At 37.4% G+C, this 26,193-nt stretch overlaps 2 protein-coding genes across 12 annotated transcripts in view; both read right to left on the bottom strand.

The window, feature by feature from the left end:
• The window catches only part of POLQ (DNA polymerase theta), a 113,800-nt gene that overhangs the window by 35,084 nt on the left and 52,523 nt on the right, over positions 1–26,193 (bottom strand). For all 11 annotated transcript variants that reach the window (XR_010342014.1, XR_010342012.1, XR_010342008.1 and 8 more), the window contains 9 exons: positions 20,718–23,800; positions 18,524–18,667; positions 17,004–17,200; positions 15,509–15,749; positions 10,512–10,705; positions 8,265–8,402; positions 4,619–4,793; positions 1,455–1,581; positions 686–807 (listed from right to left, as the gene is read on the bottom strand). Coding sequence is in view for 2 of the 11 variants with exons in the window: in XM_064374686.1 (XP_064230756.1) it covers positions 686–807; positions 1,455–1,581; positions 4,619–4,793; positions 8,265–8,402; positions 10,512–10,705; positions 15,509–15,749; positions 17,004–17,200; positions 18,524–18,667; positions 20,718–23,800 (4,421 nt within the window). In the remaining 9 variants the exon portion in view is untranslated. The remainder of the gene's footprint in view (positions 1–685; positions 808–1,454; positions 1,582–4,618; positions 4,794–8,264; positions 8,403–10,511; positions 10,706–15,508; positions 15,750–17,003; positions 17,201–18,523; positions 18,668–20,717; positions 23,801–26,193) is intronic.
• On the bottom strand, positions 5,706–7,281 carry LOC105707741 (chromobox protein homolog 3-like). The gene has a single exon (XM_064374447.1). The coding sequence runs from the start codon at positions 7,256–7,258 to the stop codon at positions 6,746–6,748; it is 513 nt and encodes a 170-aa protein (XP_064230517.1). The 5' UTR covers positions 7,259–7,281; the 3' UTR covers positions 5,706–6,745.

Here is a 26,193-nt window from a genome sequence, read left to right as displayed (position 1 = left end):
GAATTCACCCTTGGAATATAAGTTTCTGATGGAATTTAAATAAATTCAGATGGTTAACTGCACTCACCTGGACCTGCCAGCTGATGACAGATAAAAGAACAAATATATATACTAACAGTCGGGATGATCTGCAAGTTACATCACCACTTCCAAATGTCTTAACAACAAAAGGTTTATGTCCAGAGTACTGAGTTGAGGTCAGGCAGAATGAGAATAGCCTTAGGGGCCACCCCATGCAATAGGAAGCAGCAGTGCAGAAAGGGGGAGAACAGACATAAAAGCAAACAAGTTAGAAGGAGAGACAAAAAAAATTGTCCTTTTAGAGGTCAAGAGAGAAGGGAAATTGAAGAAGGAAAGAGTTGATTAACAGTGACAAATGCTGTAAAGAAGTTAAAGAGGATGAAGACTGACAAAATCAACTGGACTTTGCAAAGAAGTTTACGCTGACGTTAGAAAACATGGTTTCAGCAGACTGCTGCTGCTGAGCACACACCACAAAGGTTTCCCACAGAGCAGATCATGGAGAAGATGACTGGTATAAACCTGGCCGGGCAAAGAGAAAGGTGGGCTTCACTGTAGACAGAAAGATGGAGGGACGAATGATGCTTTAAGTCTCACTCAAATTTCAGGCTTTGAAAAACATTCTCACAGCAATGAGAAGCTTCAAAGCTGTCAGCCACCTTACCTGGGAAAGGCACAAAGGCATGTCGCATGCTAACTGAAAACGGCATTCCTCTGTCTGCAGCTCTCTCCTCCATCTGTGCCTGGCATCCAGGGTTCAGGCTCCAACCCTTCTTATTTTTAACTCTGTGGTACAAACTACATCATCAGCTAAACATAAAGCAGTCTCAAATATATGAAAAAGGTCTAATTTTCAGCCACATCAGTATTTCCAGCTAAGAAACGGAATAAAAACCTTATCTGAGAGTTGGGTGTGGTAGCTCACACCTATAATGCCAGCACTTTGGGAAGCCGAGGCAAGCAGATTGCTTGAGCCTAGGAGTTCAGGACTAGTCAGGGCAACAAAGTGAGACCCTTGTCTCTACAAAAATTAGCCAGGCGTGGTGGCACATAGCTATAGTCCCAGCTACTCAGGAGGCTGAGGTGGGAGAATTGCTTGAGCCCAGGAGGTGGAGGTTGCAGTGAGCCGAGGCACCACTGCTCTCCAGCCTGGCAACAGAGCAAGATTCCATCTCAAAACAAAACAAAACGAAACAAACCTGAGAATCACTTTAAAGCTTAACAAAGATACCAGAACTCTTTTAGCAAACATTCAATTAAACATGAAGTAGCTTCTTTACACATGGACTCAGGATTCAAAATGGCCTAGGACAGAAATGGGTATGTCTGAAACATAAAATTAAACTAATTTCATTTATTTGTCTAATAAGCTATTTTGAGCCATTCATACTTACATAAGTTTATTAATACAGATCCAGAGAAACAGTGCCTACCTGCCCATGGGAAGTAGGCCTTTGCCTACAGCTTGAGAAGGTGGGCTTTCTCCTACTAGTGTTGGCATTTTGATTTCAAAATCTCTTGGCACATTCTGAATATTTGGTTCTGTAAAGGTTATTCGTCCTGAAATAAAACAGAATAAAGACATAAAATTAGAAAAAGAAATCTGGTTATTTAACAGTATTCACATTTCTGGATTATCTTAAAAATACAGACTCTATCAATGCTGAACTAAAATAAATTTATATTTTAAGTAAAATACTTTTCATCATGTTCATGTGTCTAACAATGATAAAATAAGTACAAGACCATCCCAAAATAAATGAATATATAAGTTGGCTACAATATTATGTTTTGCATAGAAAACAATCCCACAGTGAGAAGTAATCTGATAAACTGAACTATTCCTTGAGTATCAGATTTCAGCACTGTAACATGTTAGCAGTCATATTAATGAGTAAAGGCTAATCAAATGGATCTTAGGAGAAACAACCACTGAAACCTCTTAAAAGCTCATCACTTTCAGACATCATCATCTTTCTTCATTATCATTATAATTCATCAAGAGAATCAACAGTAGTACTGACTAGAAGTACTGAATCAAGTGGAGACTTGAATCAGGTGGTTAATAGTAAATTTTCCAGTGAATAGAAAGCTAATCCCCAGTTACTTGGGAGGCTGAGGCAGGAGAATCACTTGAACCTGGGAGGTGGACATTGCAGTGAGCCAAGATCACACCACTGTACTCTAGCCTGGGCAACAGAGAGAGATGTCTCAAAAAAAAAAAAAAGATTGTAAAGCCTTTATTTCCCAAAATATTTCACAGTTTGTTTACTTGTTTGAATTTCTCTAAACATGTAAGTACCACTCCAAAAAAGTTTGAGTAATTTTGTTAGTGTGATTTTTATAACACTATCAGCAACACTAAAACTCTATTTTATGACACACTCTTCATTGTAACAGGCTGACTACTAGCTATGTATAACTCCATCATCTTCTGATAAATCAGACATTTTAAGTGATTTGGACATGGTTTTTCTGAATGATCCCCTGATATTATGTCTTTGTCATTTAGCTTTTAGCACAAAATGTGTTCAGTTAATGATAATCTTTTATATAATTGTTGTCATTAAATGGCCTGTTCAATGTTACAAAGCTAACAAGTAACAGAGGAAGGCATCCAAGGCTCTTTTTACATCAACACATTGCCTTCTTTTCTATAACACTTCGTATTCAGCACACTGCCCTGGCCTATTAGTTAAATTAATGAGGCAACACTGGCAGACCAAAAAAAAAATGGTAAAAATAAATTACAAAGCATGAATTATAGCTTAATAGATATGAAGTACATTGATAAAGGCTTTGCTTTGCTTAAGTTTGTATTTCTAAAATGTTATAAAATTTATTAAAATATATTTCTAAAATCAGTAATAAGAATAGAATTCTTATTACTGGTTTTACTTTCTGCTTTGTAAAGAACAAATAAATGTGCAACACCTTTGAAAACTAGGTAGATATTGTCTTTTCATCACCAAAGATTTTATTTCATGTAAGTTTATATCATCATATGTTTCAAAGTGAAATTTAAATACCAACAGGGCAAGATATCAGTAGGATGGGACAAGAGATTAGCTAAATCGGAAGAAAGAAGAATTAGTTTAAAACAAGAGATAAAGCAAGCAGACAAAAGCAGTGCCTTATGGAGCCTCCATGCTAGGTAACAGCAACTGACAGTGAGTGCTTTCTAGGAGCCATGCACTGTTCTAAATATTCTACATCTATGAACCTATTTAATCCTCAGAATTACCAGGTGAAGTAAGACTGTTATTGCCTTGTTTATTTGTTTATTGATTGACTGAGACAGGGTCTCACTCTGTTGCCCAGGCTGAACTGCAATGGTGCAATCACAGCTCACTGCAGCCTTGACCTCCCAGGCTCAAGCGATCCTCCTACCTCAGCCTCCCAAGTAGCTGGGACTACAGGCACAAGATATCACACATAGCTAATTTTTTGACTTTTTGTAGAGACATGGTTTCTCCCCCTTGCCCAGGCTAGTGTCAAACTCCTGGGCTCAAGTGACCCTCCGGTCTTAGCCTCCCAAAGTGCTGGGATTACAGGCATGAGCCACTGTGCCTTGTATTATACATGAAAAAACTTAGGCATTGAAAGGTTAAGTATCTTGTCATAAAGATTCATAGAACCAGGATTCAAACACTGATTTCTGATGTCAAAGCCCACATTCTATACCACCAATCTAACCAGGCACCAATAGAGCCTCCTCTATGAATGAGTTAAAGCCACCCTTTCTTCCACTACACATCACATTTGGCAAATACTTAAGAGTTTTATACTGCCTAGAGAAAGAATACATTTTTCCTCATAAGATTACACTCTTACTTATTTCAGGAGGACCATGAGATATCCAAAGAGCACTACAGCTTTCTTTTCTACTTGGGTGAAATAAGATACTTATACAGATGCCCCAGAGGCTTACTCAGATTCAACTCAGAAAAATCTTAAGAGGCTCAAAAAAGGGATGGGACTGAAACTAGGTAAGACCACTGACTCGAATATTTAATTCCTATGTATACTCACATTAAAAGCACTATCTCAGACATCCCAGTTACTCTATACAAGTACTTAAAAGCAGGAAACAGGCCAGGCACAGTGGCTCACTGTAATCCCAGTGCTTTGGGAGGCCAAGGCAGGTGGCTCACCTGAGGTCAGCAGTTCAAGACCAGCCTGACCAGTGGCAAAATCTTGTCTCTACTAAAAATACGGAAATTAGCCAGGCATGGTGGTGTACACCTGTAATTCCAGCTACTCGGGGCTGAGGCAGGAGAATCACTTGAACCCAGGAGGCAGAGATTGCAGTGAGCCAAGATTATGCCACTGCACTCCAGCCTGGGCAACAAGAATGAAACTCTGTCTCAAAATAAATTAATTAATTAAAAAAAAATAAAAGCAGAAACCAATACTGATCTCTGTACCAAGGTATTATCTACGTATGCTTTGAATAAAGCATGTAGTTTATAGTTTTAAAACTTCACTTGAACCCCATGATCAACACTTGAATTCTTGGCCATCATAAGAAATATCGCATATGAAAATGTTTTTCCTTCAAAATTGGATGCTGTTTATACTTAAGATTTCTCATCACCTGTAGCAGTGTGCGACTGTGACACAGGATAGATTCTTTCCATTCCAAGAAAAGGATTAAGACGCTTTTCCCGCTGAAGGGGAAAGATCACTTTGGTAATAGCATTAGTGATTCTTCTCCATTCCAATATCAAGCCTGGTAAAGGATGTAATGCCTTTAATTTATTTAAAACATCCTGCCAAAAAAATATAATAAGGTAAGATTGAATTCTTGTCCAAATTCCATAGCAAGCTAGAATCTCTTTTATGTAAATAATAGTCTCAAAATTAAATCTGAGAGTAATATCTATAACTCAAAACTATTTCTTGGGTTTTAACCACCATATTGATAAAACTGTAACTACAGTTTATAAAATACCAATGTGGTAATGCTGAGCATGATCAATTTAAAATTACCTTTTTCAAAAAAATGATTGTCAGTTTAACAAAGCAACTGCCCACCCACACCCCACCAAAACTTTATTTTACTTCATCTGTTTTCTTTATGCATTTTCCTCCTCCACTCCTCACATGACTGTAGTATCCCAGTTGTTTTTCTTCTTGCCCAGAAACTTATATGATTTCCATACAAGGTAATCAGGAGACATCTATTTTTAAAACTTTGAATTTTTTGTACTATAGACTTTCAGTGAACTATTAAGGAACAGAAACTTATGAGTAAAAGGGCCAGTGAGAATAAATAAAAAATTGTACTACAGCCTGGAGCTAAGGAAACATCCTAGGAGCAGACAAGTCATACATAATGGTATAAGGACTGAAATTCTACACAAAGGCAACTTGAACAGCTCTATGCCATATTTTCTACCCTATTTTTCCACTAAAACTTCAGTAACAATGTAAAATTAAGCCCTTTCTCTCTTCCCTCCCACTAATGCAGTTTCCAATGGATTACGATTAACAATTTTACTTTGAAATTAGCAGATTAAATTCTTTTTTTTAAGGAATATAAAACTATTTATTAACCGCTGTTCACCATTATTTACAATAAAGTAAACACCGATACATTCTGATTACTACAGAGTTGTTTTTCTTGGCTTTTGCTAAACCTGTAAAGCAAATAACTGAAAGACTGACCCTACATGTAAGGAATGAGTTGGGGTAAAGAAAAAACATACAGGTCAGTAGGTTAGATTACAAAAGGTTGTTCACCCATTTTATGGCAGCAGATCCTAAACTGCCAACATCTCTAACCAGCTGATTAGGTTTCTATGAGCCAAGTGTTAGATATTCCATAAATCATGACCTTTTAGTCAATGTAGCAATAGGATTTCAACATTTTGTTAAGGAATGGCCTGCTAGAAGATTTTTTAATGTTCATTTAACTTAGTTTAGCTAATTAAAACACACTAGCATATGTCTAGTTTCCTCATCTGGATGGGAAAACCTCCTATGATGGCAGTGATAAAATTTTTCCTTTTAGGAATTTTGCAAACAAAAAACTGCATTTATAGATATAGATGCTTTAAAACTATCCAATTTAAATTGTCCTATTAATTAGAATCACTTATTTCTTCACATATTTGAAATGTAGGGCTTTGGGAAATTTTTCCATTTAACCTGAAGTGATTATCTTTTATTTTGCTCGGAATAATGGCATCTCAGAAACATAAGTTTACCTGTGATTTTTTGTTTTGGTGAATGTTTAAAAACAAAAAAAAATTACACATGCATTTTATGTGTACATACACACACACAAAACATATAAAAAACCTAGAATGGTCTTTAGGCTTATGAGAACACAAGTTTTGATTGAGTAATGACTATGGACATTTCCCCCAATATTTAGAAAAGCTGTTCTTTAATGCAGAGGAAATAATATACCATAGTAACAAATGTTCTTTTCTGATCAATGAAGCAACTACAGAAAGCTTTTATTTATTTGTTCAAAGTAACCAGTGCTAGGGATGCAAAAAAAAAAAAAACCCCAACAACTCTTCCAACGCTATTTTCAAAATGAACATATCAAACTTGATTTTCATTAGGATGTATTTTCTCACACTAGTAAATCAAAAACCAAGACCCAAATTTACACACACACACACACACACATATATATATATATATATATGTATGTATATATGAAAAACAATGTGAACAATTACTGAGCTTCATCTTCTGGACAAGAATGTCAAGTTAGTCTCTCTTCATAAAAACCAATTACAATTTGAGGACCCTTTATATTTGCCTCTTTTGCCAGCACGAAGTCTGCCTCATCTTTCCATTTCATGAGAAACATCAATTCTCCACTGCTGTCTGTGGCACCAATTATTCTTTCAGGATCAAGACCTCTGGCAAATCCTCTTGGTTTGTCAGCAGCGTCTCTTTTCTTCTTTGATTTGCTGTCATCAGATTCACTGTCAGATAATTTTCTTTTTGTACCATCTTTTTCTTTGCCAGCTTTTTGAGAATTAAGAAACACTTCAATCAACTCTGGACGATCTAAATTTTCTTCGGGTTCCCAAGTATTGTCAGCATCTGCAAATCCCTTCCACTTCAGGAAATATTCCACTTTCCCATTCACTACACGTCGATCTAGTACTTCTTCCACCACAAATTCCTTAGGCTCTGCCTCTTCAACTTTTTTACTCTTTCCAATCTGTTTCTTTCCCATTTTTTGCAATGTAGTTTTATTGGAGGCCATTTTTTATTGCAGACTTGAAGAGATATTATTCACTGCCTCTGAGATGCTCCAGGTAGCGGGTCTGCAGGTCTCTGGCCCTGCGCGCCTCCAGCTCCAGCCACATCCGAAGGGGAGGGAGATGGGAGCTGCACACCAGGCCGTGGGTGGGAGGAAGGGAGGGGTGGCACCGCCCCCGTCTACGCTGGGCGGCCACGAAGCGGGGCACGGCGGGCGCCCACTGGAAACTGGGGCCCAAGGGTGGACCAGATTAAATTCTTAAGTCAAGGCCTGGTGTGGTGGCTTATGCCTGTAATCCCAGCACCTTGAGAGGCCGACGCGGGAGGATCCCTTCAGGCCAGTAGCTCAAGACCAGCCTGGATGACATGGTGAAACCCTGTCTCTACTGAAAATACAAAAATTAGCCACGCATGGTGGTATACTCCTGTAGTCCCAGCTACTTGGGAGGCTGAGGCATGAGAAATCGCTTGAACTCAGCAGGTGAAGGTTCTAGCGAGCATGGTGCCACTGCACTCCAGCCTGGGCAATAGGGTGAGACTCTGTCTCAAAAAATAAAAAAATAAAAAATAATTCATGAAAAACTTACTATTTTGCCCTTAAACTGAAAGTAATATATTTGTTCTGACTGAGTTCCTTTCTTTTTAAAAATTCTTACATACCTTTCTCTATGTTCATGTAACTGTATGAATTAAGTAATATTAGATGTCCAAGAATAATGGATGGCAATAATTAAATAATGTCTTTAAGGCTGGATTTATAAACCTTTATACCATTTTAATGATAGGAAGAAGGGACACAACTGCTAACTAAGATTATGATTTGAATTTTCCACGCAGAAAATCTCCACAGAATTTGTGGGCTATCAAACCACAAACCAATACGTTAATCTATATCTGGGTAAATTCAAACGGTGGACTCAGATCTTGATTTCATCAGCATTCTTTCTAGACACCAAAATGCTAAAAATAGTTCTGGTTCTGCCCGGCTCTGTGACTGCCCCAAAGAGCACCTTACTAGTGCTGAACTGTCTTCCCAGCCTTAGCTTGCGTCCATTGTCATTCCCTCTTCTCGTCGAACCCAAAGTTTTCTTGCTGCCTTGGTTTTTCATCTCTCCATTTGGGGGCAACTTCAATTTCAAAAATAAAACCTGCAAGAAATTAATGCCTCTTTAGTCAAGAATGAAACTTGCAAAGACTATCATTTTAGAAAAAAACTCTACAGTTCAAGATGGACTGAAAGAATGTTTCTCTGGATAATTTGGAATTACCATATTTAACAAATGATGACAATGAAAAAGCATATGTCAGGCAGTTTATCCATACTCTAGGCACTATCAGATTAATACTAACACAAGGCCTTTTTTTTTTTTTTTGAGACAGGATCTCACTGTCACCCAGGCCAGAGTGTAGTGGTGTGATCACGGCTCACTGTAGCCTTGAACTCCTGGGCTCAAGTGATTCTCCCACCTCAGCCTCCCGAGTAGCTGGGGCCACAGGAGTACACCACCATGCCCGGCTAATTTTTATATCTTTGATAGAGACAGGGTTTCGCCAGGTTGGCCAGGGTGTTCTCAAACTCCTAAGCTCAAGCAATCCACCTGCCTTGGCCTCCCAAAGTGCTGGGATTACAGGCATAAGCCACCACTTTGACGTGGCCTAAGAAGAAGCCAATAATATTAAAGGCCCTTTACTCTTAGTCCAGAATTTGCTTGAGGCCTGTACTTTACATGCTTTCAGGCCCATCTGAATCACAATGGCAATAATTCCTGCCTTTGCCCCAAACCTACTTGTGCTGAAACAGAGATTCTGTATTTTCTGTAAATTCCCTATGTAATTTTATGTGCAGTCAGCTAGGTATTGGCTTGGGGACTTCTGAGCTAAAGAATTTGAAAGAAGATACCAAAAAGAAAAAAAAAAAAAGGTACCACTAAATTCAACACATGAATAAGAGAAACCAAGTTCCTCATTTTCTTTAAAATACGTTAACGAATAAAAAGAAAACCAAATACTGCATGTTCTCACTTATAAGTGGGAGCTAAAATGATGAGAATTCATGAACATAAAGAAGGAAACAATAGACACTGGGGTCTACTCAAGGGTAGAGGATGAAAGAAGAGAGAGGAGCAGAAAAAATAACTACCGGATGCTGGGCTTAATACCTGGGTGATGAAATAATCTGTACAACAAACCCCCATGACACGAGTTTACGTATATGACAAACCTTCACATGTACCCCTAAACCTAAAAGTTAAAAAACATAAAACATTTGTATTTAAAGTTTATAGTTGCGTGAAAAAAAAACAAACCATAAAACGTAACTGTGGCTTTAAAAAGGACACTTTTATAAGGATATTTAACATTTATTGACCACTTACTACATAATGGTCACTTATTATTTATGCCTCACTACAACCCTATGAGGAATTTTTATGACAACCCCCAATTTACTGAAAATTGACACATAAAGAGTTTATATATTGGCCCAAGACTATGGAACTAGTTAATAAATGGAGGAGGTAAGATTCAAACCCAAGAAGACTGGCTCTAAAGTCTATGACTTTTACCAATATGCTATGTTACGGAATCACAACTAGAAGACACAAGAACTTCAATGCTATCAAACGTAAGCATCCACCTTGTGTCTGTAACCCCTCTAAAACAACCCAATCACCCTTTGTTAGGGACGTAGTGTGGTTGAGAGGAGAGAATAGAATACCAACATATGAAAATAAAACAAAGGTAAAATTTGTCAACATTTATGTAAGGAAGCAAAAATCTTAATTAAGTTTAAAAAAGGAAACAGTCATAAAAATCCCTTTTTCATTTACATCTCAGAAAAATATCCAATTTCCTATTCTATAGAAAGATGTTAGGACAATCAAGGAGGAATGAGGGCTCACAAAATGACTAACTTCATGGAGAAACAGCTATGCTGTCATGCAACCACCACTACCAATCATTTCCTCAACAAATATTTAGTGAGTGCCTCCTATGCTCCAGACAAATCTCCTTCTTAAGGAGTTTACATTCCAGAAGTCCTCTTTATTACCTTCCTTTATTTGTAAATTAAATACAGATATAATTTACAAATTAGATGTTAGAATATCCCCAAAGCAAACTGGTTAACTGGCTGTTTCATTTTACTGACCTTAGGTGTTCAGGTAAATACACACACACACACACACACACACACACTCACACACAATCATTTTAACTTTAAAAATTATTTATCTATATTCCTATCCCCATGATACAACCTCAGCGATGTCATCCGAACTGGTGAAAGAAAAACTGTGGCCAGCTAGTTGATAGGCCTGGGTCTCAATTGCATCCAGCTTGGCTTGCAGTATGTGTTTCTGACTTTCACATTCTGCAGTACTGAAGCCGATTCCATTTAGTTCTAGCAAGGCCAAGCAGTACTGAGAAGGCATTTCCACTTTGCGGAAAACATCTGGAAGAAAAAAGAAAACTAAAACGTTATCATTGGCTAAGTGACTAGATCAGCAGCCTTACCTCAACCACACAGAATTCATCTAGGAAAATCCAGAAATGCTACCAAGTTATCCTTCAGGATCCAGTCTCCTGAGCAGCATTCTCAAGCCAACAATGAAAGGTGGAAAAGTATAGGCTAGTTTAGCACTGGACAACTATCCTTGTCTCTGCAGAGAGTAGAAGAGTCGGCAATCTTGTGAATAGTCTGAATTACAAGAGACTATATTTCTCCCAAGATGTTTCTGCTTCTTCTACTTTTAGCAGGAGCATAGCAACCAACCTTATTTTGAAATCCAAAATGCTCCAAAATCTGAAACTTTCTGAGCACTGACATGACACCACAAGTGGGACATCCCGTACCTGACTTTTCGTGACAGGGCACAGTCAAAATGCAGGTGTACAACACAAAGTTTATTCAGCATCTCTCAAGGAAAAAAGCCCCTCCTTGCCCCGTTCAGCTTCAATATATCTTTTCTGCCAGACAACCACAGACTGTCTAAATGGGTGGCTGAGACAGTGACACCTTTGCTTTCTGATGGCTCAGTATACACAAATTTTATTTCATGCATAAAAGTATTAAATACATTGTATAAAATTATCTTTAGTCTATGTATATGGGTATCTATGAATTCTACATTTAGATTTGGGTCTCATCCACAAGAAACCTCATTATGTATATGCAAAGATTTCAAAATCCAAAAAAATGTGAAATGTAAAACAAATGTATAAGGCAGACTCAACTTATACATTAAAGGCCCTGAGAGGACCTGAAGCAAAGACAACTATATAAGTGAAAGTCCCCAATTTTATTTGACCGTTAAACCCTTTTTTCATATAATACTTATTAGCATCTTGAAAAGTAAGCATCCATGAAATGTACTATGGGAAATGCTATCCTAAATCATTAAGAAAGAATCCCTAAGACTTCAGTTTCCAGTACTGAGTCCCTAGGAATTTAAGCAACCCTGGTCCACCCTCCCCAGCTCCAAACAAACACATTCTTTGAGGCACTGCTGGTCTCAATCAGCATAAGAAATCTCCAGGGAAACCCATAACCACCACCAAAAGCAAAGAAACAAATGAGAGTTAATGGCCTCTAACCACCTGCAGAAGGTACGAGGCAGTCAGAGCTTGGCTTTAGGAGCCTGGAACCAGTGAAGAAATTCATGTTACCTGAGACTAGAGAAATAATGACCTTGGGTCATAGCAGGAACAATCGGAGAAGCACACAGTAAGAGTGGCAGGGAGCTAGCCTGGATCCATAGGCATTAGGAAGGAGTAAGGTCGTTACAGGAATGGAGTCCCATAGCAAAAAAGTTTAAGGGGATATAGATCCTTGAAACAACAACAGGATGAGGAGCTGAGCCTCAGACTCTTGTTCTGAAACAAAACTCTCAAAGAAAGGCTACTGTGGTCCTTGGATGCGGAGTAGTTTGGTACTCAGCAAAGGCAGGAGCAAAACCTTTCTAAGGGATGGCTTCCCACAAGTAAGTCCTGCAGGGATCCTTGATTATAATAAATACTGTATGAACTCACAAAAAGTATGAAAAATACAAGAGAGCAAAGAAATGTGAACAGGACTCAGAAGAAACAACCAAGAACAAATTTAGATCCCCAAAATAGCAGATAAGGATTAGTTAGAATAGAGCACAACTGTGAACAAACTACTGAGAAAACAAAAAGTGACTAGAAACAAACTAAAACAGTAGGAAAATAGAGTACAAGTATATCAATAATCATAATGAGCAGAAATACATCAACAATCACAATAAATTGGTAAATTTGTAGAAAAAAAAAAGATAAGCCTGAAAAATAAACAAGCTATACTTTGTTTATAAGACATGCCTGAAGATAGGAACCTAGAAAGGTTAAAAGGAATTTAAAAAAAAAAAAAAGGTTATATGAAGCAAATACTAATCAAAAGAGAGCTAATGTTGCCATATTCATATAAGAAAACAGACTAAGAACTAAGAATAAAAATCATTATTTGTAATATGGATGGTCATAATACACTAATAGAAGGTTTAATTCACCAGGAAAGTAAATCAATTTTAAACACATACACACCTAATAAAATGGCCTCAAAATATACAAAGTTAAAATTGATTGAATTATAGGAAAATTACAGAATATTTTAAAAACAACTTTGACTTAACAGACATATAAAATTCTGCATCCAGAATTAGAGTACACATTCTCTTGAGTGCAAATAATTTACACGATAGTTCCAGTTTTAGATCATGAATCATTCTTTAAAAATTTCAAGAATGAGTATTATATAACCATGTACTCTAACTACAATTAAGAATAAAGATCGTATAAATACAAAAAAGTTTCTAAATATTTGGGAATTAAAAACCATTCTTCTAAATAATTTGTGAGTGAAAAAATATACCAGAAATCTAAAAATATCTAACATGATAAGAATATTATATATTAGGCCAGGAATAGTGGCTCACATCTGTAATCCCAGCACTTTGGCAGGTAAAGGCAGGTGGACTGCTTGAGGGCAAGAGTTCAAGACCAGCCTGGGCAACATAGCAAGACCCCCATCTCTACAAAACAAATGTGTGTGTGTGTGTGAGTATACACATGAAAACTGCGGATTACAATAAAAGTAGTGCTTTGAGGGAAATTTATAGCCTTATGTTCTTTGTGTGTGTGTGTGTGTGACAGATCCTCGCTCTATTGCCCAGGCTGGAGTGCAGCGCAGTATAGTGCAGTGGTGGGATCTCTGCTCACTGCAACCTCCGCCTCTGGGGTTCAAGTGATTCTTGTGCCTCAGCCTCTTGAGTATCTGGGATTACAGATGCACATCACCACTCACAGCTAATTTTTGTATTTTTAGTAGAGATAGGGTTTCACCATGTTGGCAAGGCTGGTCTCAAACTCCTGGCCTCAAGTGATTCGCCTGCCTCAGTCTCCCAGAGTGCTGGGATTACAGGCGTGAGCCACTGCAGCCAGCTGCCTTATGTTCTTAAGTTAGAAAAGAAAAAAATAATTTGAGAAGTAATGGTTTTAAGGTCAAAGTTATTAATTTTGAAAAAGGACTATAAAATAAAGTCAGGGGAACCAGAAGAAAATAGATAATAGAGATGTGAACAGAAATCAAGGAAACAGAAAACAAAAGTAATGGGAAGAATCAAAGGCAAAGATTGGTTCTTTGAAAAGACTAGAAAATCGGGAAAACTTCAAGTGACATTAAATAATAAATACTACTATGAAAGAAAAAGAGGATATAACAAACCAGAGACGTAAAAAACAGAGATTAGCAATAGCTGTATACCAATATATTTGAAAATTTAAATGAAACATAAATTCTTCAAAAATATGTATGTTGGGAATGTCACAGTGGAGTAATAAAAATTTTTAAAAATATGTGGAAAAAATACATATATAGCTTACCAAATATACTCAAAAAGAAATAACTGAATAATCTTACGGTTATTAAAGAAATCAAAAGTTGCAGTTAAAGTATTTTTCTACATCAGAAGAGAATACCTCCCGGCTAACAGAAAAATTTAAAAAATAAAATATATCTAGATCTCTTTCTACAAAGAAATAATTATATTGAAACTAAATCTGATAGCCGTCTACATTCTCTCCAAAAACTTCCGTTCTCTCAGTGTACTTCGATTCTTGAATTCTATGACTAAGAAAGCATTAACACTGTATAAAAAAGCATTTAATACCTCCTAACCACCCTTGTTTTTGAGATGGGGGTCTCACTGTGTTGTCCAGGTTGGTCTCAAACTTCTGGGCTCAAGTGATCCTCCCTCCTGAGTAGCTGGGACTACAGGCAGGAGCCACTGAGCCAGGCCAGCCATACATTTTTGAAAGTTTGCAGAAAAAAAGAAGATTTCAAAAGCGCATTGAAATGGTGAAAATTAAAAATTACAATAATGAACTAACATAATAAGCACCTGCTCTGTGACAAACACTGCCCATATTTACTCTTATTCATCCTTAGAACAACTTTATAAGAACCAGACTTAAAGTTTCAGTAGTTTGCCCAAAGTCCCTCAGCTCATAAGTGTACAGTCCAGATCCAAATCCTAGTCTGTATGAACTCATCCATCTATTTTCCAGTACTTATTGATCAGTCAGTAAATTCAGTCCTCTCCTCACAATGAAGCCACTTTGTTCTGCTTCACATCTCTACCATAAGCATCCATTAAGTTCTCTGGAGTCAGGGTGCTCAATCTGGGCCAGCAGACCCCACAATAAATTCATGTTATTTGTTATGAGGGAAAAAACAGACTCTTAGGATTATCCTTTACTGTGAAAAAAAAAAAATGTTTGTTAATAGTTCCAAAAAGAAAAGTTAACTTTTTGAAATCCATTAAGGATGTGTTCTGTGTGAATAAAAATCATTTGATAAAGTTCAAATACAAAACTAGCAACAACTGAATAAATGCCATTTTGTAATTCTCTTCTTCACAAGAGGGCCAGAAGTCAGCAAACTATGGCCAAACTAACATTAGATGCATGTTTTTGTAAAGTGTTATTGGAAGACAGCCATTTGTTTTGGTATTGTCTACAGCTGCTTTTGTGCAACAATGGCAGAGTTGAGTATCTGTGATGAGATCATTTGGTTCACAAAGCCAAAAATATTTACTCTCTGGCCTTTTACAGAAAAAAGCACTAGACAACCCAAAGGTAGGATTTGCATAAATGTGTAATTCACTCATTTTTGATAAAGACTGGCTAAATATGTTGTCTCTAGTCTATAACATAAAAATGCCAGAAACTTGGTTTTTACCTTGAAGGTTTTCCTTCTGCAACAAAGAGTTGAGTTGATTCATAGAGTTAAAGCTGAGAATGGATTCCACAGATGCTCTGTATCGCCCAGAATGCTCACTGCCAGCATTCAGCCCCAGGCTTTGAATCCCTTGGCTGGTCTCCATCCCTTCTAGGAGTGGAAGCTCATGAGGAAGAAAACTGGTAACTATGCTATGAAGAGTCGGCTCCTGAGAATCTGGATCTAGTAACCAGCATGCCACCTGAATAAGATAGCAATAAGAATATTTTCCTGATTTTTTTCAAAGACACTTTTGTACCTTTAAATTACAAGGGAAAAAAAGAAAGCTCATTTCTAACCTCACTCATTTTCATTTAATATTTATTCAGTGGTCTTCCCGAGAAAGGAAAAGAAAAGAATAATTGTAACAGGACTCATTTTTGGTAGCAATAACAGCAGTAGCTTTCAAAGAAAGAAAAGCTGTAACTATTCCATTACTACAATGCTTGGCCAATCCAGTTCAGCAGTAGGCCTGAAAAACAAGTTCATCTCAGCAAATTCAAACCATGTGTCTGAAAATGAAGATGGACTCCTCCACTAAGGCTAATTTGGGCTAAGCTACTGTAATAAAGATGGGCCTATGAATAGGTTTTAGGTATATTTAGTTCTTTCAACATCAAGAGAAGTGAAGCATAATAAGTGTTTTACCATTAAAAGTTTATACCCAGAGTTTCGGAAACTAGACTTTCCCCTCAGGATGGGGGTCTGTCGCCAGGACCATCCAATTATTCATTTGATTGCTTTTTTCAACTTCCCCATGAGACTAGAAGACCTGTAGTTTCTAATACCAGATTAAGCAGATCATTAACTGGATTAGAATAAGAGAATCTAAGCCCTGTTCATAATTCTGACAACTACTTTACTATGTGTCTCAGTTACTTCTTTTGTAGGTTAAGAATAAAGTTTTATAGGGGAATATGAAATGAAATAGTCTGATGTAAAAGTTAACATGTTTCTTAACTGAGTCATCATTATGAAGAGTTCATCATACTTTGCTATTATAAAGGAAAGTTATCAGGAGCCAGTAAGGGGATTTGCCTTTATGCTAAATGGCCACTAACTACAATCCTTTTTGACATTTTGTTCCACACTTTTCCAATTTTCTGCCTCCACACTCATGAAGATTTAAAACATCCTGCTATCATAGACCTAAAGCTAACTGTTCTCACATCACTTCCAATTTACTATTAGAAAACTTAAGACTTATGACCCAAATTAAAAATCTCTGAGGAAAGACATAAACTTTAGGGCTCAGAATTTGTGACATCTCTTTTTATCTACACAGAGGTATTTGGTGCATGAAATTCTATTCTGGGTAGATGAGGTTACTGAATGAATAAATGACTACTCTAAAGACTTAAGCTGTATCATTGAAGCCAAGTAAATACCAATTCACTTAAGAATTAACACTAAAAATGTTGTTTTAAGTATATAAAAATTAAATAAGACATAGAACCTTCGGATCTTCATAACTTTGCTCCAAGGAGATGCCACAAGAAAGAAGAAGAATTTTATAGCTCTGGATGAAGTCATAGATAACAATGGAACGTTCTTCATCAGATTCCTTCTGCAAGCAAGATTGAAGGTGCCAAATCCTGTCTTTCAAAGTCAGGCTTGGATCAAGAGAAGGTGGAACCAAACTGGCACTAATTTCTTTAAACAAACAAACAAAAAAAAGTTAAAAATTACATCTATTCATTTGAAGCAGCAATCTTTAGTAGAAAGACTGAAAAAGACTCAGAAGCCTAAGGGTCTGGTTCCATGTGATGAGTAATTCAGCATCTTATCCAGGTCATATCAGCAATGTAGATGAAGTGCTTCATCATCTAAAAATTATGGTTTGGGCTAAAAGATTTTTAGTGCTCTACTTAATTAGGTGGGAGAAAGTACAAAACATTAGTACTTCTAAAAACAAAATTATATTTCCCAGAATGAAGAGTCAAAGACAGGAAAAGTATTTGGAAATAAATTTTAAAGATAGATTCAGTACGAACATATACTATTCTATCAAAAATAAAAAAAGTTTAAGTAACTACTCACCCTAACATATCTTCCTGCAAAACAACTGAAAATATTTCATGGTTACTAAGGAACAGACACTATACAGCATCCTTTAAAATGTCTCCTTATTAATTTTGCTCCTGTCCAAAACCAACCTATCAGCTCACAGTCAGATCACAGGGTATTTCCAGATTACATCCTGTTGATTCCAAAGACTTCTCCAAAGTGTGTATGATTCAACTACTATAGATCTCTATCTCAACATTCCCTGTAGATGAGTTTCAGACCCATTCAGTGGGAGGACAAAAAACTGAAAAGAAATTGCCATAGTTTAGTCTTCAAAAGGAAACCCTGAAGGTGGCAAGACGGTCCCTGAGGCCTCACTGCCCCCTCAGAGGAAAAACTCACAGCATTAACAGCCTCGTGTGACAGGCAGGGAGAAGGAGGGAAGTGCTTCTTAAAACATTAATTCCAGTTAATATATGCAATAATGTACATGCTAGCTGCTCTCCAAAAAATTACAATTTTTGCTAGGCACAGTGGCTCACACCTGTAATCCCAGCACTTTGGGAGGCCAAGGCAGGCAGATCACCTAAGGTCAGGAGTTCAAGACCAGTGTGACCAACACAGTATAACACCGTCTCTACTAAAAAAATACAAAACTACCCAGGCATGGTGGCACATGCTTGTAATCCCAGCTACTTGGGAGGTTGAGGCAGGAGAATCGCTTGAAACCAGGAGGTGGAGGTTGCAGTGAGCCAGGATTGTGCCATTGCATTCCAGCCTGGGCAACAAGAACAAAACTCTGTCTCCAAAAAAAAAAAAAAAAAAAATACAATTTTTTAAATTCTAAAAATTAATCCTAGGTAAATATCAGGAAACTATTCTCAAAAAAACAAGACAAAAAACAAGATCACTACCCTAATGGACGTTACATTAATTACATAATGACTTAGCCAAATACTCATTACTTACCAGAATGCTTTTGTTCCTTCTGCAATGAAAAATAATAGGCATCCCTTCCACCCCAGCATACTGCCAGTCCAACCACCAAGATGTCATCACAGCCTTTAACAGGAAATCCATAATTTCTAATAGGAGTTTCCTGAGGTGAGCTAGCTAAATAAAATGAAAGTGTAATAGTTAAAAATCTCTAAAAATAAAAGTATATAAATTGTTAAAACAATTATAATAAAAAAACTATCTTTGATAGGCAAAATTTCCAGATCTTAAAATATGCATTATTTGGACAGTCATTTTAAGTGTATGTAAGATCTCTCCAGGCTTCCCATCAATTAAGGTAACTGTCACTATGAAAAAGCTACCAAAGATTTGTTAAATCTATAATGATGACTAAATGGGTATTAACTTAAAAAAAGGAAGGCTGCATTTCAAATTTTAGAAATCAAACAAAAATAAAGATCATTAGTATACTACAAAAACTTTGCAGCTAATTCAGCAATTCTTAACTAAGAAATTCCAGAAAAATAAAGAATGTTATTCCTTAGTGAAGAAGTATAATTTTGTATCTAGAGTCAACATTTTTTTCTAAAATAATGTATCTGCAATTTTATAAAGGTCAAGAATCAGTCTGTCTTATTGATAATTATATCCCTAGTACCAGGAAAAAACTGGCACATAGGAACCTAGTACATGTTCATTAAATTTAGGTGAACTGTTTTTTTTTTTTTTTTGGAGACGCAGTTTTGTTCTTGTTGCCCAAGCTGGAGTGCAATGCCGTGATCTCGGCTCACCACAGCCTCCGTCTCCTGGGTTCAAGTGATCCTCCTGCTTCAGCCTCCCAAGTGGCTGGGATTACAGGCATGCACCACCATGCCTGGCTAATTTTGTTTTTTTAGTAGAGACAGGGTTTCTCCATGTTGGTCGGGCTGGTCTTGAACTCCCAACTTCAGGTGATTCACCCACTTTGGGCTCCCAAAATGCTGGGATTACAGGCGTGAGCCACCGCACCTGGCCTTAGGTAAACTTTTTAAATCCCTCTAGCCTCTATTATATAGCCTGATATAGAAAATGTGCTCCATTGTTTGTTGCACGGAAAATGGAAAGTGCTATTCAACATTAAAAGTACATAAAAGTTGTGGCTAACACATCTGCTCCATGAATTGAAGATCAGACAAATACTCAAACCTTTATGAACAAATTAACTCATAAAATATTGAAGTTTAATGAATCTAATCAAACATCTGATTTCCACAGCAGGTTTTCAAGCTGACTATAACTAGTCATCATGATCCAGAATGCAGAGTTCATGCAATAAAACAGTTCATACATAGCCTTACTTGACCAAAAGGTTCAACTCTCAACACCTGGAAGAGCTCCCCAAGGTTTTGGAAGCAACATTTCAGTATACAATTCATGACTATCAATGGAGGTCTAAGTTCTACTTGAGATAAGTCTTGGAAAATGTAGCTAATGTACACTGTGAAGAACATAGTTCCTATTAGCAACGTACTTTTGTATTACATAAGCAAACAAGAATATTATAATTCAATACAAAATAATTCATGATGCCAGGTGCAGTGGCTCATGCCTGTAATCCCAGCACTCTGAGAGGCCAACATGGGCAGATCACTTGAGGTCAGGAGTTTGAGACCACCCTGGCCAACATGATGAAACCCAATCTGTACTAAAAATACAAAAATTAGCTGGGCATGGTGCACATGCCTGTACTTCTAGCTACTTGGGAGGCTGAGGTAGGAGAATCCCTTGAACCCGGAAGACAGAGGTTGCAGTAAGCCAAGATCGAGATCATGCCACTGTACTCCAGCATGGGTAACAGAGCAAGACTCCATTTCAAAAAGAAAAAAAGAAAGAAAAAGAAAAGAATTCATGAGCACTGATGATTAATAAAAACCATGATGTTACAACACTAATATACCATAAAAGAAATGTCACATTCATATTCAAAATAAATATTGTCTTTATTTTTGTAAACTTTTATTCTACTATATATTACATGTACTTCTTATACTGGAGGGCAACTACCATTATTAACTTAGGTGTGCTGAATAAATAAGGCTGTTCTACACATAAATCCATACAGACTACAATTTGAATAGATTATATCTAATATCTAACACTGAGAAATCTCTTATCTCAGTCTACTGACTAGTTCATAAATATGAAAAAAATAAAAATAAAATCTTACCTTGCTTAAACCTACCACCAATAGTAGCAGTTTTAGAAGATGTTAAACTTCTAATCTTTTCACAAGCCAGTGAGATGGAAAATTGCTTTTTGCATCGCCACTCTTTAATGAATGTTTGAAAAAGATTTCGGTCACTTGCTACATCAATTATGGCCAAACTTTCTGAACTGCTTGAGGCTGGAGTTAACTGTAATCCATCCTGTGATAACTGAAGTGAAAAGCTTGTGTCACTAATAGGGCTGTTTTCTTTGAACCCATTTCTCTCTGGACTTAAATCGTGGTTTTTAATATCTGAAGGTGAGCCAAGTAAATAACTTTCACCAGTTTGTAAAACATTATTAGTTTTCCAAAGGTTTACAGGTGTTTCAAGAATCCCCGGAAATGTCAGCTTAGAAGCAGATGTTGGAATGGGTGTAGGAGGAATGAGACCATTATCATCAACTATACAGCATTCTTTATGAGGTAAGAGGGATGAGGTTTCACCATGATTGGCATTGTTTTCTGGCAACTCAATCTTATTTTTTACTTCATTATTAGAAGAAAATGAAATTTCCTGCACCTGATTTGTCTCCAAGTTTGAAATAACTTCTTGTTCTTCATTTAACTCTGTATTTTTTCCATTCAAACTAGACAAGTTTATAGTCATTTTTAGCTTTTCATTTTCTAGAGGACTGGACCCTTTATCTAAAATCATTTGCAGTCCTGGACTTAGAACAAATGATGCCCCTGACCACATGAATGAATTACTTTGCCTGGTCCCAGTTAATTTTGATTTTTCAGCCCTTTCATCTTGATCTCCTTCATCTTGATCACCTTGGTGGTGCTCATCAAGTACTGGATCACTCAGTTCTAATGCTCTAGGAGATATTACAGTACGATGTTTCTCTTGTACAGGAAATATATCTGAACTGTCCAAAGCTTCAACCACCTGAACAGAATCCATTTCTGAAAATATAATAGATTCATCACTGGAAAAAGTCAACTGCTGGTGGATGTCTTGATTGTCATTTACATTTGACTTTTTAATTAGGTCTTCTTGTAGACACAGAGAATCACTAAAATGGTTTGATGCTACTTCTGAAGGAAGGGGTTTTTTCATTTGCACATCAGGTAGTTGTTCTTTTACTAGATAGTCATCATTGAAACTGTCAAATAGTAAACTATCACTCATATTCAAACTTGTTTCAGGAACTGGAAGACATTCTCCTTCTATACCAGTGGGAGTTCTCTTTTGGGAAACTACAGGTGTAACTGGTTTCACAGTTTCTTGTGTTTGATAAACTTGAAGAAAACTATTTAATTGGGAATCAGTAACAGAAAGTTCATTCTTTTTAAAACAAAGACCATTTTCCTCCAATAGTATCGGAGAATGAAAAATTGGGCTTTCTGGAGTCAGGATCTTAAACCCATGTGAATCAATGCTTTGTTTCATAGGACCTACAGTCTTAAGGTCCAAATGATCTATCTTTTTCACTCCTAGAGGATGCTGTTCAGCAGGAAAAGTAATGTGACACTCATTCTGAAAAGAGTTCATCGAGTTCTGTTTGACTAAGCTCTTCTGCATTATCCCTGCTGCCAGGCTGGTGTTCTCTGCTCCTAGTTTGGCACTTTCAGTTGCCATATGTTGTATTATTTTCTCTGACTGAGAATCCAGGTAGAAACTATCTTCAAAATCACAGAGGACTAAACCTGAGTCAGCAGCATTATTTTTAGTTTTGTTTGTTGTATAATCACCTGTTTTTTCTTGTAGTCTAGAAATATTTAGAAAATTCTCATGCTGGCCTCCTGATTTGCTAAGTGCTCCAGTTGATAGAAATACTCCACTGGGTATCTCAGTTCTGCTTATATCATCTCCTAATGCCTGAAAATGACTTGGATTATTTTCCTCTGTATTAAGCTTTATCATTTCACAATTGACAGTAATAACATTTAAGTCTCCATTTATATAACTACTGACTGCCTCACAGGGCATTTGTTTCTCTATTAGATTTTTCTGTTTGGTAAAAGTGCTTGTCTGTTCATTAGATTGCTTTGGAGGGTATCGGTTAATAGGATGGGTGTCATGGTGCTTCACATAAACATTCTGGCTTTTTGAATCATTTTGTATCAGCACTTCATTTATTTTTTCCACCTTAACAGCTTCGCCTCTGCCTTTTTCACTAACCACACTAGTGGCCTGACAGGTCCCATTTTTACTCTGACATCCTGAGACGAAATGTTCCACAAAATTATCATTAGTTAGTGAACAACTTTGCTTTATTTGTAATGCGAATGATGTTTTGTCATCTTTTCCCACACCACTCAAATATATGTTTTTAGCAAATGGCCCTGAACTTCTACATTCTGCATTCTTCTCATCTAAGCTAAATGAGTCTTCACAAAGCATAGAATTAGACAGAGTCTGTCCTTGTAAATTGATTCTACATGCTCCAGAGACTTTCAGGGGGCTGCTGTGCCTGGATTGCTTTAGACGCTTTCTGTGTTTCCAAGATCGAAAATTTCTACTCATCTTTTCTGAACTGAAATTCAAAGGTGACTTTTTTGTTTTCTCTGAAAAAGTCTGGACAACTTTCTTAATGGTTGTTTCCCCCTCATTCTGAGAGGCTCCTGGCTTCTCTTTATTTATATCCAAAGAAGCCCGTTTTCTTGCTCTGAAAATGGAATGTCTCTGATGTTCTTGATTCCCATCCTGGAAATTACAATTAAAGGAACTTGTATGCTCTCTACTTTTATTTAAGTCTTGCACTATATTTGGTGAATGCTTAATATAAGAATCAATAAATATTGTGTTATTTTTGTTCTTTGATGTTAATTTTTTATAAGAACTCTTAGTTTGGGATATAAATGTGTGTTCCTTTACTTCTGACTCACTCTGAGTCAATGAACATGTACTAGAATATGCATATGGATCCCATTGCACTCCCATTTCAACTAAGTCCTGCTGCAGAATCATTCTGGCTTCTTCCACTATAAGGGCTGCTGCTTCCCTTTCAGTTAAACCTTTTCTGCCAGTCACCCAGATAGTTCGCATATTCCGACGTTCTTCAACTGCTTCCTCTTCCTCATCCACTGCCTTCCGGGCACTACACAAGGAGATGGGAAAAGACAGAAATGAATTCATTCATTTGTACAGCAAATATTTATTAAACATTCAATATGAGCTGTTGTAGGAACTGAAAAATAACAATGAAGAAGAGAGAGAGGTGTATCTGCTCTCATGGCACTTACATTCCAGCTGGGGAATTCAGAAAATAAACAACAATTTAAAGTGCATTCTATATTACCTAGTGATAAGAGTTGTATACAAAAATTAGGTACAAGAAAGGAGTGGGTGGTTCTGTAGTTTTTAAATGGCATAATCAAGGAAGGCTTCGCTAAGACAGATTCTTTAAGTAGAAGCCTTTAAAAAAGTGAAGGCCATAAAACATTCATTGGGAAACATCCAGCCAGGTGCTGTAGCTTATGCCTATAATCCCAGCACTCTGGGAGGCTGAGGAAGGTGAATCAATTGAGGCCAGGAGTTTGAGACCAGCCTGGCCAACATGGTGAAACCCTGTCTCTACTAAAAATACAAAAAAATCAGCTGGGTGTGGTAGTGGGCACCTGTAATCCCAGCTGCTTGGGAGGCTGAGGCATGAGAATCGCTCAAACCTAGGAGACATTACAGTGAGACAAGATCATGCCATTATACTCCAGCCTGGGCGACAGAGCAGTACCCTGTCTCATTTAAAAAAATAACAAAAAAAAAGCCTGGGCATGGTGGCTCACACCTGTAATCCCAGCACTTTGGGAGGCCAAGGTGAGTGGATCACCTGAGGTCAGGAGTTCGAGACCAGCCTGACCAATATGGTAAAATCCTGTCTCTACTAAAAATACAAAAATTAGGCAGATGTGGTGGCATGTGCCTATAGTCCCAGCTACTTGGGAGGCTGAGACAGGAGAATTGCTTGAACCCAGGAGGCAGAGGTTGCAGTAAGCCAAGATCACACCACTGCACTCTAGCCTGGGAGACAGAGCAAGACTCTGTCTCAAAAAAAAAAAAAAAAAAGAAAGAAAGAAAACAAATCATTCTACACAATACACAGTATAAACTCTGGACAGAATATTTGAAGGGACTAGAAAATGAAAAAAGAAAGCAGAAACTGGAGGGGGATTGAGACTTGGAAGAAAGAAATGGCAGTGGGTGAATTTTCACTTTTTACCTGAAGGCAGGGCCCAGTCAGCACCCTGTAGGTTGGCTAAAAACTCAGATAAAAACCTGGAGTCCAATGACTGACAGAAGTCAGAAGAGAGCTAAAAGTAACTATATTATTTAGAAATTGAAGACAGTCAAGAACAGATAACTAGAGAAGAACAACTCCAAATTCTTCAGATAAACTCTGCCCAAATCTCTGGCTGACCTCTAAACCGTGCAAATGTGGACAGATTCCAAGTGGTCAGTTAAAAGTTCAACCCCCTAGCTGTAGACCAGTACCAGTCCCCAGCCTGTTAGGAACTGGGCCGCATAGCAGGAGGTGAGCTGCAGGCAAGTGAGCATCGCTGCCTGAGCTCTGCCCCCTGTCAGATCAGCTGCAGCAAACCTTATAGTGAACTGCACATGCAAGGACTCTAGGTTGTGTGCTCCTTGTAAGAATCTAATTGTTTCATCCTAAAACCATCTCCACCACCCCACTACCCCCACCTCCACACCACACCCCCACCACCCCCTGGTCTGTGGAAAAATTATCTTCCATGGGGAAGAGATATCCCATCCCTTCCCACACAGGTTAAGGTCTCAGAGCCGGGAGTCAGGTTTAAAATGAGTGGGAGGGAAGAAACACTGAACTGGAAATGAAATTGATGCTTCCATCTAGAACAAATTGTTTAATACCTGAAAATAAAACTGGTTGTTAGTACCTGAAAGTAATGAAATACCTATAGGATCTGCCTGAGATTTCACATAAGAGTGAGTTCAAAAAAACAGTGGTAGAAAAAATAATTAAGCTATTCCTTGATTTATATACTGAATCTAGCCCATTCAATAAATGGTTATTCAGACATAAACACAGACAAAAAAAAAAAATCAAGGAATCTTCTCACAAATTGTTTTGAGGAACTAGCATTCCAAAGAACATTTCAGAAGAATGTATTCTAAAATGTTCTTGCCTAAAGAAAGTGTAAGATGAGCCCCAGATGTATAATGAAATCACATTAAAATTATCAAAATCCATCAAAGCAGAAGGCATTGATACAAAACTTTTGCTCAGTAATTTTTTTTTGAGACACAATCTTACTCTGTCACCCAGCCTGGAGTACAGTGGCACTATCAGGATTCACTGCAGCCTCGACCTCCCAGGCTCAAGCAACCCTCCAGCCTTACACTCCCAGGTAGCTGGGACTACAAGCACATGCCACCACGCCCAGCTATTTTTTTTTTTTAAATTTTAGTAGTAATGAGATCTTGCTCTGTTGCCCAGGCTAGTCTTGAACTCCTAAG

Source organism: Aotus nancymaae, unplaced genomic scaffold (assembly GCF_030222135.1).
Source record: "Aotus nancymaae isolate 86718 unplaced genomic scaffold, 86718_ANA_hifiasm-v0.15.2.pri h1tg000011l, whole genome shotgun sequence".
NCBI lineage: Eukaryota > Metazoa > Chordata > Mammalia > Primates > Aotidae > Aotus > Aotus nancymaae.
The sequence above is the reverse complement of the archived record's forward strand: the minus strand, read 5'-3'. Positions and strand labels throughout refer to the sequence as shown.

Bases quoted from the DNA above. Each gene is read 5' to 3' on its own strand.
- LOC105707741 (XM_064374447.1), bottom strand. From the start codon at position 7,258: ATGGCCTCCAATAAAACTACATTGCAAAAAATGGGAAAGAAACAGATT.